Source organism: Anomalospiza imberbis, unplaced genomic scaffold (genome assembly GCF_031753505.1).
Source record: "Anomalospiza imberbis isolate Cuckoo-Finch-1a 21T00152 unplaced genomic scaffold, ASM3175350v1 scaffold_1186, whole genome shotgun sequence".
NCBI classification, from domain to species: domain Eukaryota; kingdom Metazoa; phylum Chordata; class Aves; order Passeriformes; family Viduidae; genus Anomalospiza; species Anomalospiza imberbis.
The window spans coordinates 13,814-29,208 of NW_027099579.1; the positions used below are offsets into that span (position 1 = coordinate 13,814).

The following is a 15,395-nucleotide window of genomic DNA, read 5'->3' on the forward strand; positions in this document are numbered from 1 at the left end:
GGGGACATCAGGGTGTGGCCACCGAGGGCCAGGGGACAGCGTGGGGACAGCGCAGTGTGGCCACCAAGGGCCAGGGGACAGCGTGGGGACGCCAGGGTGCGGCCACCGAGGCCCAGGGGACAGCGTGGGGACATCAGGGTGCGGCCACCGAGGGCCAGGGGACAGCGTGGGGACGCCAGGGTGTGGCCACCGAGGCCCAGGGGACAGCGTGGGGACATCAGGGTGCGGCCACCGAGGGCCAGGGGACAGCGTGGGGACAGCGCAGTGTGGCCACCAAGGGCTTGTGGGGACATCAGGGTGTGGCCACCAAGGGCCAGGGGACAGCGTGGGGACGCCAGGGTGCGGCCACCGAGGGCCAGGGGACAGCGTGGGGACAACAGGGTGTGGCCACCAAGGGCCAGGGGACAGCGGGGACAGCGTGGGGACATCAGGGTGCGGCCACCGAGGGCCAGGGGACAGCGTGGGGAAGCCAGGGTGCGGCCACCGAGGGCCAGGGGACAGCGTGGGGACATCAGGGTGTGGCCACCGAGGGCCAGGGGACAGCGTGGGGGACAGCGCAGTGTGGCCACCAAGGGCCTGTGGGGACATCATGGTGTGGCCACCAAGGGCCAGGAGACATTGGGGACAAGGACAGTGACATCGTGGGGACATCAGGGTGTGGCCACCAAGGGCCAGTGGGGACATCAGGGTGTGGCCACCGAGGGCCCATGGGGACATCAGGGTGTGGCCACCAAGGGCCTGTGGGGACATCAGAGTGTGGCCACCAAGGGCCAGTGGGGACATCAGAGTGTGGCCACCAAGGGCCAGGGGACAGTGGGGACAGCATGGGGACATCAGAGTGTGGCCACCAAGGGCCAGTGGGGACATCAGAGTGTGGCCACCAAGGGCCAGGGGACAGTGGGGACAGCATGGGGACATCAGAGTGTGGCCACCAAGGGCCAGTGGGGACATCAGAGTGTGGCCACCGAGGGCCCACGGGGACATCAGGGTGTGGCCACCAAGGGCCAGGGGACAGTGGGGACAGCATGGGGACATCAGAGTGTGGCCACCAAGGGCCAGTGGGGACATCAGAGTGTGGCCACCAAGGGCCGGTGGGGACATCAGGGTGTGGCCACCAAGGCCCAGGGGACCGCGTGGGGACAGCGCGGTGTGGTCACCAAAGAGAAGGTGACATCGGGGACGGGGACAGCACAGGGACACCGCAGTGTCACCAAGGGCGCGGTGACATCGGTGGCAGCACGGGGACATCACGGTGCGGCCACCAAGGACACGGTGGCCTTGGGGATGGGGACAGCACGGCGGTGGCGCGGCGTCACCGGCGGCGCGGTGACATCATCGCGGCGGGCAGTGACGTCACGGGGAGGGCGCGGCGGAGGGGACACCCCGGGGACAGCGGCGATGGGCGAGGGGACGGCGGCGTCGGGGCCAAGGTTGCCAAGGTCACGGCCGGTGACGTCAGCACCGGTGGCGGTGACGTCATCGCCGGGAAGGTCACCGTTGGGCGCGGCAGCACCGCCGCCGAAGGCGGCTCTGATGACGTCATTGCCGGGCACCGTGACGTCACCATGCGTGACACCGACTCCACCCTCGGTGACGTCACCTTGGACCCCGATGCCACCTGCGATGTCCCCATGGACCTGATGGGTCACGTGATCCCAGGGGTGACCAAGGACCTCGGTGCCACCCCTGATGCCACCCCAGGTGACACCAGTGACGCCACCGTGGCAAACATCCCCATGGACCTGCTGGCCCACGGCGACGTCCCCATGGACCTCACGGGCTATGTCGTCCCAGGAGTGACCAAGGACCCCGATGTCACCTCTGATGCCACCTCCGATGTCACCATGGACCTGATGGGTCATGTGATCCCAGGAGTGACCAAGGACCTCGGTGCCACCTCTGATGTCACCTCCGATGTCCCCATGGACCTGATGGGTCATGTGATCCCAGGAATGACCAAGGACCTCGGTGCCTCCTCTGATGTCACCTCTGATGCCACCCCTGGCGCCACGCCTGGTGCCACCTCTGATGCCACCAATGCCGTCACCGTGGCCGACATCCCCCTGGACCTGCTGGCCCTCGGCGACGTCCCCGTGGACCTGACGGGCTACGTCATCCCGGGGGCGGCCGAGTGCCCCGGTGCCGCGCCCGATGCCGCGCCCGGCGCCGATGACGTCACGGGCGGGTACCTGCTGTCGGGCTGCGACGTGTTCGTGACGCGCGAGCCGTGCGCGCTGTGCGCCATGGCGCTGCTGCACGCCCGCGTGCGCCGCGTCTTCTACGGCCGCGCCTGCGCCCAGGGCGCGCTGGGCACGCGCTACGGCCTGCACGGCCACCCAAAGCTCAACCACCGCTACCGCGTCTGGGCGGGGCTGGAACCGGCAACTGGGGATACTGGGAGAACTGGGAGTGATGGGAGTGATGGGAATGGGTGATGGGGATACTGGGGATACTGGGAATTGGTCACTGGGGACACTGGGCACGCGCCACGGCCTGCACGGCCACCCAAAGCTCAACCACCGCTACCAGGTGTGGGCAGGGCTGGAACCGGCAACTGGGGATACTGGGAGAACTGGGAGTGATGGGAGTGATGGGAATGGGTGATGGGGATACTGGGGATACTGGGAGAACTGGGAATGGGTGATGGGGGATACTGGGAAGTGGTCACTGGGGACACTGGGCACGCGCCACGGCCTGCATGGCCACCCAAAGCTCAACCACCGCTACCGCGTCTGGGCGGGGCTGGAACCGGCAACTGGGGATACTGGGAGAACTGGGAGTGATGGGAATGGGTGATGGGGATACTGGGGATACTGGGAGAACTGGGAATGGGTGATGGGGCTACTGGGAATTGGTCACTGGGGACACTGGGCACGTGCCACGGCCTGCACGGCCACCCAAAGCTCAACCACCGCTACCGCGTCTGGGCGGGGCTGGAACCGGCAACTGGGGATACTGGGAGAACTGGGAGTGATGGGAGTGATGGGAATGGGTGATGGGGATACTGGGAGAACTGGGAGTGATGGGAATGGGTGATGGGGATACTGGGGATACTGGAGAACTGGGAATGGGTGATGGGGATACTGGGAATTGGTCACTGGGGACACTGGGCACGCGCCACGGCCTGCACGGCCACCCAAAGCTCAACCACCGCTACCGCGTCTGGGCGGGCTGGAACCGGCAACTGGGGATACTGGGAGAACTGGGAGTGATGGGAATGGGTGATGGGGATACTGGGGATACTGGGAGAACTGGGAACCAGTGAGGAAAAGTGACCATTACAATTATTTTCGGAGAGTTTTTGGGTTTGTTTTTGTTTTTCCTGCGGTTTCAGTGGCACCACCTGGGTCGGGACCCTCCTGGTGGTGGCACCTCTTGGTGGTGGCACCTCCTGGTGGTGGCACCTCTTGGTGGTGGCACCTCCTGGTGGCTTTGGGACATTTGGGGATCAACTCCAGGAAAAGAAACCCAAAAAAGCCCAAAACGAAAGCAAAACTCCCCAGACTCCTCCCGGGATGTCCCTTGGGTCATTCCCCTCCGCCCCCCACCACCGGTGACACCTCGGGGTTGGGGACACACGTGTCACCTCCCCATAGGTGGCCCTCCCAGTGCCACCCCCGCGGTCACTGTCCCCTCGGGGCGGTTACAAATCCCGCGGTGACGCCGGGGGAAGGGGGGGCTCAGCCATGGCTCTGTCCCTGCGCCTCTTGGTGGCCCTGGTGGCCCTCCGGGGGAGCTTGGTGGCCTCGCAGCGCCAGATGTGCCACACCAGCCCCCACCAGGAGCCCTTCCTCACCTGGGGGTTGGACGAGCCCGGAGCGCTGGTGGTGACAAACGGGGGGACCCTGGGGACAATGGGGGGACGCCGAGTTCTGTCCCCCGGGGTCCTTCGCCGTCGGGGTCCAGCTGAAGGTGGGACACGGGGGACACGGAGGGGACACGGAGGGGACACGGGGACAGAGACATGGCGGGGGACACGGAGGGGGGATGTGGGGACACGGGGGGACGTGGGGACATGGTGGGGGGACTTGGGGACACGGGGGGACACAGGGACACGGACATGGAGATGGGGGGACACGGGGACATGGGGACAAGGACATGGACATGGGGACACGGGGACAGTGACATGGGGAGATGGGGGGACACGGGGACAGGGACAGGGGGACAGAGGGACAGGGACATGGGGACACGGGGACAGGGGGACACGGGGACATGGGGACAGGGACATGGGGGGACACGGGGCAGACACGGAGGGGACGGGGGACAGGACAGGGGACACGGGGGGCACTTGGGGACACAGGGACATGGGGACAGGGACAGGGACAGGGACATGGGGGGACACGGGGCAGACACGGAGGGGACAGGGGGACAGGGACGGGGGACACGGGGGGCACTTGGGGACACAGGGACATGGGGGGACACGGGGGGGAACATGGCGGGGGTTGGGGAACACGTGGACATGGGGGGGACATGGGGACAGAGGGACACAGGGGGGACATGGGGACAGGGACACAGGGACAGAGGGACACAGGGGGACATGGGGACAGGGACACGGGGACATGAAGACAGGGACACGGGGACAGAGGGACACAGGGGGGACACGGGGACAGAGGGACACGGGGGACATGGGGACAGGGACACAGGGACATGGATGACAGGGACACGGGGACAGGGACACGGGGACAGAGGGACACAGGGGGACATGGGGACAGGGACACGGGGGGGGACACGGGGACAGGGACATGGCAAGGGTTGGGGGACACGGGGACATGGAGGGGACACGGGGACAGGGACATTGGGGGTTTGGGGGACACGGGGACAGGGACATGGGGGGACAGGTGGACACAGAGGGGACACAGGGACAGAGACATGGCGGGGACACGGAGGGGGGATGTGGGGACACGGGGGGACGTGGGGACATGGTGGGGGACTTGGGGACACGGGGGGACACAGGGACACGGACATGGAGACGGGGGGACACAGGGACATGGGGACAAGGACATGGACATGGGGACACGGGGACAGTGACATGGGGAGATGGGGGGACACGGGGACAGGGACAGGGGGACAGAGGGACAGGGACATGGGGACACGGGGACGGGGGGACACGGGGACACGGGGACGGGGGACACAGGGACATGGGGACAGGGACATGGGGGGACACGGGGCAGACACGGAGGGGACAGGGGGACAGGGACGGGGGACACGGGGGGGCACTTGGGGGACACAGGGACATGGGGACAGGGACAGGGACACAGGGGACAGGGACATGGGGACGGGGGGACACGGGGACGGGGGGACACAGGGACATGGGGACAGGGACATGGGGACGGGGGGACACGGGGACATGGGGACAGGGACAGGGACATGGGGACATGGACACAGGGACAGGGACATGGGGGGACACGGGGCAGACACGGAGGGGACGGGGGACAGGGACGGGGGACACGGGGGACACTTGGGGACACAGGGACATGGGGAGAGGGACAGGGACAGGGACATGGGGGGACACGGGGCAGACACGGAGGGGACGGGGGACAGGGACGGGGGACACGGGGGGCAATTGGGGACACAGGGACATGGGGACAGGGACAGGGACAGGGACATGGGGGGACACGGGGCAGACACGGAGGGGACAGGGGGACAGGGACGGGGGACACGGGGGGCACTTGGGGACACAGGGACATGGGGGGACACGGGGGGAACATGGCGGGGGTTGGGGAACACGTGGACATGGGGGGGACACGGGGACAGAGGGACACAGGGGGACATGGGGGACAGGGACACGGGGACATGGGGACAGGGACACGGGGACAGAGGGACACAGGGGGACATGGGGACAGGGACACGGGGACAGGGGGGACACAGGGGGACATGGGGACAGGGACACAGGGACATGGGGACAGGGACACGGGGACAGAGGGACACAGGGGGACACGGGGACAGGGACACGGGGACAGGGGGACACAGGGGGACACGGGGACAGGGACACGGGGACAGAGGGACACAGGGGGACATGGGACAGGGACACGGGGACAGAGGGACACAGGGGGACACGGGGACAGGGACACGGGGACATGGAGGACAGGGACACGGGGGGGACACGGGGACAGGGACATGGCAAGGGTTGGGGGACACGGGGACATGGAGGCGACACAGGGACAGGGATTTGGGGGGACACGGGGACAGGGGGACAGAGAGGGGACACGGGGACAGGGACGTGTGGGGCTGGGGGACACGAGGACAGGGACACAGGGGACAAGGAGGGGATTGGGGGGCAGGGGGACACGGGGACAGGGACATTGGGGGTTTGGGGGACACGGGGACAGGGACATGGAGGACAGGTGGACACGGGGGGGACACAGGGACAGTGACAAGGGGGGACACGGGGACACGGGGGGGACACGGGGACAGGGACAGAGGGGGGATACGGGGACAGGGACATGGAGGGGACATGGCAGGGGTTGGGGACACGAGGATATGGGGGGGACACGGGGGGGACACGGGGACACACCCAGAGGGGACACGGGGAGTTTTGGGGGGACACAAAGACGGGGGTGACGAGGGGACACGGGGGGACACCCTGAGGGTGACAGGGGGGTTTGGGGACATGGGGGGTGACAGAGGGACACCCTGAGGGTGACAGAGGGACACCCAGGGGGTGACAGGGGGGTTTGGGGACACAGCGGGTGAAAGTTTGGGGACACCCTGAGGGTGACAGGAGGGTTTGGGGACACGGGGGGTGACAGAGGGACACCCAGGGGGGTTTGGGGACACGGGGGGTGACAGAGGGACACCCTGAGGGTGACAGGGGGGGTTTGGGGACACGGGGGGTGACAGAGGGACACCCCGGGGGGTTTGGGGACACGGGGGGTGACAGAGGGACACCCCGGGGGGTTTGGGGACACCCTGAGGGTGACAGAGGGACACCCAGGGGGTGACAGGGGGGTTTGGGGACACGGGGGGTGACAGAGGGACACCCAGGGGTGACAGAGGGACACCCTGAGGGTGACAGGGGGGTTTGGGGACACCCTGGGGGTGACAAGGGGGTTTGGGGACACGGGGGTGACAGAGGGACACCCAGGGGGTTTGGGGACACGGGGGGTGAAAGTTTGGGGACACCCCGGGGGTGACAGAGGGGTTTGGGGACATGGGGGTGACAGAGGGACACCCCGGGGGTGACAGAGGGACACCCAGGGGGGTTTGGGGACACCCTGAGGGTGACAGAGGGACACCCAGGGGGTGACAGAGGGACACCCAGGGGGGTTTGGGGACACGGGGGGGTGACAGAGGGACACCCAGGGGGTGACAGAGGGACACCCAGGGGGTGACAGAGGGACACCCGGGGGTGACAGGGGCGTTTGGGGACACGGCGGTGACAGTTTGGGGGACACGCTCGGCAGGTGGAGCCCTACCAGGGGTTTTTCGGGGACGACACGGGGCTGAACGGGGTCCGGCTGCTGTGTGACACGGGGACGGACGTGGTCGCCTCCAGCGTGGGGCCGTGAGTGACCGCGGGGGCGGGCGTGGCCCTGGGGGTCCCTGTCTCTGGTAGCCCTGGGCCACCGTCTGAGCTGGTGTTGGTGGCCACCAGGTGTGGTGATACCCGCCCATTGTGTCCTTCCACGGCCGCCGTGAGCCAGTGATGGCCACTGTGACCAATCCATGGCCACCATGGCACAACCGTGGTCACCACGGCCCAACCATGGCCATCGTTACCCAACCGTGGCCATCAACACCCAGCCATAGCCACCATGGCCCAACCATGACGACCATGGCCCAACCATGACGACCATGACCCAGTGATGGCCACTGTGACCAATCCATGGCCACCATGGCACAACCGTGGTCACCACGGCCCAACCACGGGCAATGTCACCCAACCATGGCCATCACCACCCAACCCTGGCCATTGCCACCCATCCATGGCCACCATGACCCAACCATGGCCAATGCCACCCAACCATGACCCAACCATGGCCACCATGACCCAACCATGGCCATCGCCACCCAACCATGGCCAAAGCCACCCAACCATGACCCAACCATGGCCACCATGACCCAACCATGGCCACCATGACCCAACCATGGCCACCATGACCCAACAATGGCCACCATGACCCAACCATGGCCAATGCCACCCAACAATGGCCACCATGGCCCAACCATGGCCAATGCCACCCAACCATGACCCAACCATGGCCACCATGACCCAACCATGGTCAATGCCACCCAACCATGACCCAACCATGGCCAATGCCACCCAACCATGGCCACCATGACCCAACCATGGCCAATGCCACCCAACCATGACCCAACCATGGCCACCATGACCCAACCATGGCCATCGCCACCCAACCATGGTCACCCATGACCCAACCATGGACAATGCCACCCAACCACTGCCAGCCATGGCCAATGCCACCCAACCATGGCCACCATGACCCAACCATGGCCATCGCCACCCAACCACGGTGTCCATCACCCAGTCACGGCCAACGCCACCCAACCCGTCCCTTTGTCCCCGCAGGTTGGGCGAGTGGCAGCCGCCGCTGCACTGTCCCCCCGGCGAGCGCCTGGTGTCCTTCCAGCTGATGGTGGAGGCCGCGCGGGGCCCGTGGGACGACACGGCGGCCAACAACATGGCCGTGCTCTGCTCGGAGGGGATCTTCCGGCGCCAGGCCGGGGGGCTGGACCGCGGCGACTGGGGCGCCTGGAGCCACCGGTGCGACGCGTCCTGCGGCGTCTGCGGCATCCGCACCCGCGTCGACGCCGGCCACCCCTCGGACGGCAGCGGCCTCAACGACGTCAAACTCTTCTGCTGCACCTCCTGAGGGGAGCCTGTGGAGCCCCGGAGCCGCCCTGGGAGCCACCCGGGAGCCACCCGGGTCACCTGGGAGCCACCCGGGTCACCTGGGAGCCCCCAGTGTCACCTGGAGCCACCCGGGTCACCTGGGAGCCACCCGGGTCACCTGGGAGCCCCCAGTGTCACCTGGGAGCCCCTGATGTCACCTCTGAGCCACCTGGGAGCCCCCAGTGTCACCTGGGAGCCACCTGTGGCATCTGGGAGCCACCCATGGCCACCCTGAGCCCCCATTGTCACCTCTGAGCCACCTGGGTCACCTAGGAGCCCACAATGTCACCTGAGAGCCACCCATGGCCACCCTGAGCCACCCGGGTCACCTCTGGGCCACCCAATGTCACCTGGGAGCCACCCCTGGCCACCCTGAGCCCCCATTGTCACCTGTGGGCCACCAAATAAAGTCCGGCAGTAACTGGGAGCACTGGGAGCACTGGGAGCACTGGCTCCGAGAAGCAGCTGCACGGGTTACTGGGAGCACTGGGACCATACTGGGAGCACTGGGACCATACTGGGAGCACTGGGGGTGGACGCGGTGTGCCTGGAGACATACTGGGAGCACTGGGAAGGCACTGGGGGGATACTGGGAGCACTGGGAGACATACTGGGAGCACTGGGGAAGGCACTGGGGGGATACTGGGAAGGCACTGGGGGGGATACTGGGAGCACTGGGGGGATACTGGGAGCACTGGGACCATACTGGGAAGGCACTGGGGGGGATACTGGGAGCACTGGGAGGGACACTGGGAGCACTGGGGGGATACTGGGAGCACTGGGAAGGCACTGGGGGGGATACTGGGAGCACTGGGGGATACTGGGAGCACTGGGGGGATACTGGGAGCACTGGGAGGGATACTGGGAGCACTGGGGGGCACTGGGGGGATACTGGGAGCACTGGGAAGGCACTGGGGGGATACTGGGAGCACTGGGGGAATACTGGGAGCACTGGGGGGATACTGGGAGCACTGGGGGGATACTGGGAGCACTGGGAGGATACTGGGAGCACTGGGAGGATACTGGGAGTACTGGGAGGATACTGGGAGTACTGGGAAGGCACTGGGGGGATACTGGGAGCACTGGGGGGAGGATACTGGGAGCACTGGGGGGACACTGGGGGGATACTGGGAGCACTGGGAGGATACTGGGAGTACTGGGAAGGCACTGGGAGGATACTGGGAGCACTGGGAGGTGACGTGGTGTGCCTGGAGGCACACTGGGAGCACTGGGAAGGCACTGGGGGGATACTGGGAGCACTGGGAGGATACTGGGAGCACTGGGGGGCACTGGGGGGGATACTGGGAGCACTGGGGGGGATACTGGGAGCACTGGGGGGCACTGGGGGGATACTGGGAGCACTGGGGGGATACTGGGAGGGATACTGGGAGCACTGGGAAGGCACTGGGGGGATAGTGGGAGCACTGGGAGGTGATGTGGTGTGACTGGAGGGATACTGGGAGGGCACTGGGGGGACACTGGGAGCACTGGGGGGAGGATACTGGGAGCACTGGGAGGGATACTGGGAGCACTGGGAGGGATACTGGGAGCACTGGGGGGATACTGGGAGCACTGGGAATGCACTGGGGGGACACTGGGAGCACTGGGGGGACACTGGGGGGATACTGGGAGCACTGGGGGGACACTGGGGGGATACTGGGAGCACTGGGAGGGACACTGGGAGCATTGGGGGGATACTGGGAGCACTGGGAAGGCACTGGGGGGATACTGGGAGCACTGGGAAGGCACTGGGGGGATACTGGGAGCACTGGGAGGATACTGGGAGCACTGAGGGGATACTGGGGGGATACTGGGAGCACTGGGAAGGCACTGGGGGGGATACTGGGAGCACTGGGAGGTTACGGGGGGATACTGGGAGCACTGGGAAGGCACTGGGGGGATACTGGGAGCACTGGGAGGGATACTGGGAGCACTGGGGGGCACTGGGGGGATACTGGGAGCACTGGGGAGGCACTGGGGGGATACTGGGAGCACTGGGGGAATACTGGGAGCACTGGGGGGATACTGGGAGCACTGGGAGGATACTGGGAGCACTGGGAGGCACACTGGGAGCACTGGGAAGGCACTGGGGGGATACTGGGAGCACTGGGAGGATACTGGGAGCACTGAGGGGATACTGGGGGGATACTGGGAGCACTGGGAGGATACTGGGAGCACTGGGAAGGCACTGGGGGGATACTGGGAGCACTGGGGGGATACTGGGAGCACTGGGAGGTTACTGGGAGCACTGGGAAGGCACTGGGGGGATACTGGGAGCACTGGGAGGGCACTAACAGGGGGGAATCCCTGGCGTGGAAAGCCGCACACCAGTACAAACCAGTACAAACCAGTACAAACCAGTACAACCCAGCACGAACCAGTACAAACCAGTACGAACCAGTACATCCCAGTACGAACCAATACAAACCAGTACAAACCAGTACAAACCAGTACGAACCAGTACAACCCAGTACAAACCAGTAAAACCCAGTACAAACCAGTACAAGCCCACGGCGCTGGCCGCGATGACATCACCACTACCATATAAGGACACCGCCCCCTCCCCCCGGCGGTGCACCCGGCCGGCCCCGCGCAGGCGCAGTCAGAGTCGTGACCGCGATGACGTCACCATCACCATATAAGGACACCGCCCCTCCCCCCGGCGGTACACCCCGGCCGGCCCCGCGCAGGCGCAGTCAGAGTCGTGGGTGCCGCGATGACGTCACCATCACCATATAAGGACACCGCCCCTCCCCCCGGCGGTACACCCCGGCCGGCCCCGCGCAGGCGCAGTCAGAGTCGTGGGTGCCGCGATGACGTCACCATTACCATATAAGGACACCGCCCCTCCCCCGGCGGTACACCCCGGCCGGCCCCGCGCAGGCGCAGTCAGAGTCGTGGCCGCGATGACGTCACCATCACCATATAAGGACATGGCCCCTCCCCCCGGCGGTACACCCCGGCCGGCCCCGCGCAGGCGCAGTCAGAGTCGTGGGCGTCGCGGGGGCCCCGCCCCCCCCCCGTTGTTGCGACGGGGGGGAGGGGTTTCGTGCGCGCCCCCGCGCGCCGGCGTGACGTAATCACCGACGTCATCGCGCCGCGCTCATCACGCGCTGCCCGCAGGGGCGGGGCAGGCTAGGATGTACCGCACTGACGATGCCCAAGATGGCGCCCGCCGGGGCTGCCCAGGCCGCGCCGCCCCCGCCCCGCTCACGGCCACGCCGCCGAGCCCCGGCCGCGACCCCCGCGGGACCCCCCGGAGACCCTCCCCGACTCCCCCCTCCCCAAAATCCCCGTTCCGGCGGGAGTTTCCGCGCAGCTCCCGGACCGGAATCGGCCCCGCGTGGCTCCCGGCGTGCACCGCGCGCGGCTCATTTGCATGGAGGGCGCCGCGGCGCGGGGCGGGCGCGGGAAATCGGGGGATTCGGCGCGAGCGGCGGGGGGGGGGGATTTTGGGGGGGGCAAGGGGGATTTTGGGGGTTCCTGAAGGGATTTTGGGGATTCCAGGGGGATTTTGGGGATCCCCAGGGGGATTTTGGGGGGGGGCAAGGGGGATTTTGGGGGTTCCTGAAGGGATTTTGGGGATCCCCAGGGGGATTTTGGGGGTTCCTGAAAGGTTTTGGGGACCCCCAGGGGGATTTTGGGGGTTCCTCAAGGGATTTTGGGGGGGGCAAGGGGGATTTTGGGGATCCCCAGGGGGATTTTGGGGATCCCCAGGGGGATTTTGGGGGTGCCTGAAGGGGTTTTGGGGGGGGCAAGGGGAATTTGGGGGTTCCTGAATGGATTTTGGGGGTGCAGGGGGGATTTTGGGGACCCCTGAAAGGTTTTGGGGACCCCCAGGGGGATTTTGGGGACCCCCAGGGGGATTTTGGAGGTTCCTGAATGGATTTTGCGGGGGGCAAGGGGGATTTTGGGGATCCCCCAGGGGGATTTTGGGGGTTCCTGAAGGGATTTGGGGGGGGCAAGGGGGATTTTGGGGGTTCCTGAATGGATTTTGGGGACCCCCGAAGGGTTTTGGGGACCCCCAGGGGGATTTTGGGGGTTCCTGAATGGATTTTGGGGACCACCGAAGGGTTTGGGGATCCCCAGGGGGATTTTGGGGGTTCCTCAAGGGGTTTTGGGGGGGCAAGGGGGATTTTAGGAACCTCTGAAGGGGTTTTGGGGACCCCCAGGGGGATTTTGGGGACCCCCAGGGGGATTTTGGGGGTTCCTCAAGGGGTTTTGGGGGGGCCAAGGGGGATTTTGGGGGACCCCTGACGGGTTTTGGGGACCCCCAGGGTGATGCTGGGGGGGGTCCCGATTTTTGGGGACCCCTGAAGGGTTTTGGGGACCCCCAGGGTGATACTGGGGGGGGTCCCGATTTTTGGGGACCCCTGAAGGGTTTTGGGGACCCCCAGGGTGATGCTGGGGGGGTGGTCCCGATTTTTGGGGGTCCCGGGGGGGTTTTGGGGACCCCTGGAGAGGTTTTGGGGACCCCCCAGGGTGATGCTGGGGGTGGTCCCGATTTTTGGGGACCCCTGGGGGGATTTTGGGGACCCCCAGGGTGATGCTGGGGGGGTGGTCCCGATGTTCGGGGGTCCCGGGGGGGTTTCGGGGACCCTCGGAGGATTTTGGGGACCCCTGAAGGGTTTTGGGGACCCCCAGGGTGATGCTGGGGGGGTGGTCCCGATTTTCGGGGGTCCCGGGGGGGTTTCGGGGACCCTCGGAGGATTTTGGGGACCCCTGGGGGGGTTTTGGGGACCCCTGGGGGTGTTTTGGGGACCCCCAAGGTGATGCTGGGGGGGGGGTCCCGATTTTTGGGGGTCCCGGGGGGGTTTTGGGGACCCCTGGAGAGGTTTTGGGGACCCCCAGGGTGATGCTGGGGGTGGTCCCGATTTTCGGGGGTCCCGGGGGGGTTTTGGGGACCCCTGGAGAGGTTTTGGGGACCCCCAGGGTGATGCTGGGGGTGGTCCCGATGTTCGGGGGTCCCGGGGGGTTTCGGGGACCCCCCCCCGCGCTCACAGCGCCCCCCGGTGGCAGAGCAGGACCCGGCCCAGCAGCAGCAGCTCCGTCACGGCCGGGGGGACGCTGGGGGGGGAGAAAGGGGGGGGTCAGGGTCATTTTTGGGGGGGGGTCCCCCAAAATCCCCCCCGGGACCCCCCCGGGCTCACCTGAGCGCGAGCGTGGCCCAGAGGGCGGCGCCGTCCCAGGCCTCGAGCCAGCCCAGGGCGAGCCCCAAAACGGCCCCGGCGTGCGCCCCCAGCGCTGGGGGGGGCTCGGAAAATACCCCAAAAATCGCTGAGACCCCCCCAAAATCCACCGAGACACCCCCATCACTGAGACACCCCAAAATCCCGCTGAGACCCCCCCCAAATCCACTGAGACACCCCCAAATCCCACAGACCCCCCCAGTGCGCCCCCAGCGCTGGGGGGGGGCTCGGAAAATACCCCAAAAATCGCTGAGACCCCCCCAAAATCCACCGAAACACCCCCATCACTGAGACACCCCAAAATCCCACTGAGACCCCCCAAATACCACAGACCTCAAAAAATCCACTGAGACACCCCCAGTGTGCCCCCAGCGCTGGGGGGGGGGGGGTCGGAAAATACCCCAAAAATCGCTGAGACCCCCCCAAAATCCACCGAGACACCCCCATCACTGAGACACCCCAAAATCCCGCTGAGACCCCCCAAAATCCCACTGAGACACCCCAAAATCCCGCTGAGACCCCCCCCAAAATCCACCGAGACACCCCAAAAACCGCTGAGACACCCCCAAAATCCACTGAGACACCCCCATCACTGAGACACCCCAAAATACCACAGACCCCCCCAAAATCCCACTGAGACACCCCCAGTGCGCCCCAGCGCTGGGGGGGGGCTCGGAAAATACCCCAAAAATCGCTGAGACCCCCCCAAAATCCACCGAAACACCCCCATCACTGAGACACCCCAAAATCCCACTGAGACCCCCCCAAAAATCCACTGAGACACCCCAAATACCACAGACCCCCCCAGTGCGCCCCCAGCGCTGGGGGGGGCTCGGAAAATACCCCAAAAATCGCTGAGACCCCCCCAAAATCCACCGAGACACCCCCATCACTGAGACACCCCAAAATCCACCGAGACACCCCCATCACTGAGACACCCCAAAATCCCACTGAGACACCCCCAAAAATCCACTGAGACCCCCCAAAATCCCACTGACACCCCCAAAATCCCACTGACACCCCCAAATCCCACAGACCCCCCCAAAAATCCACTGAGACAGCCCCATCACTGAGACACCCCAAAATCCACTGAGACCCCCCAAAAATCCACTGAGACCCCCCCAAAATCCACTGAGACCCCCAAAATCCCACTAAGACACCTCAAAAATCCACTGAGACACCCCAAAATCCCACTAAGACACCCCAAAAATCCACTGAGACCCCCCAAAAATCCACTGAGACCCCCCAAATACCACAGACCCCAAAAATCCACTGAGACCCCCCAAAATCCCACTGAGACACCCCAAAATCCCACAGACCCCAAAAATCCACTGAGACACCCCAAAATCCCC

At 66.0% G+C, this 15,395-nt stretch overlaps 1 protein-coding gene across 1 annotated transcript; it reads left to right on the top strand.

The window, feature by feature from the left end:
• The first annotated feature begins 3,696 nt into the window (after window positions 1-3,696).
• Window positions 3,697-8,849, top strand: LOC137465898 (vitelline membrane outer layer protein 1 homolog). The gene is made up of 3 exons (XM_068177905.1): window positions 3,697-3,912; window positions 7,404-7,504; window positions 8,531-8,849. The coding sequence occupies exon 3, from the start codon at window positions 8,595-8,597 to the stop codon at window positions 8,832-8,834; it is 240 nt and encodes a 79-aa protein (XP_068034006.1). The 5' UTR covers window positions 3,697-3,912; window positions 7,404-7,504; window positions 8,531-8,594; the 3' UTR covers window positions 8,835-8,849.
• Window positions 8,850-15,395: the final 6,546 nt, after the last annotated feature.

What these genes read in the sequence shown, in the direction of transcription:
- LOC137465898 (XM_068177905.1), top strand. Translation starts at nt 8,595, where the DNA reads ATGGTGGAGGCCGCGCGGGGCCCGTGGGACGACACGGCGGCCAACAAC.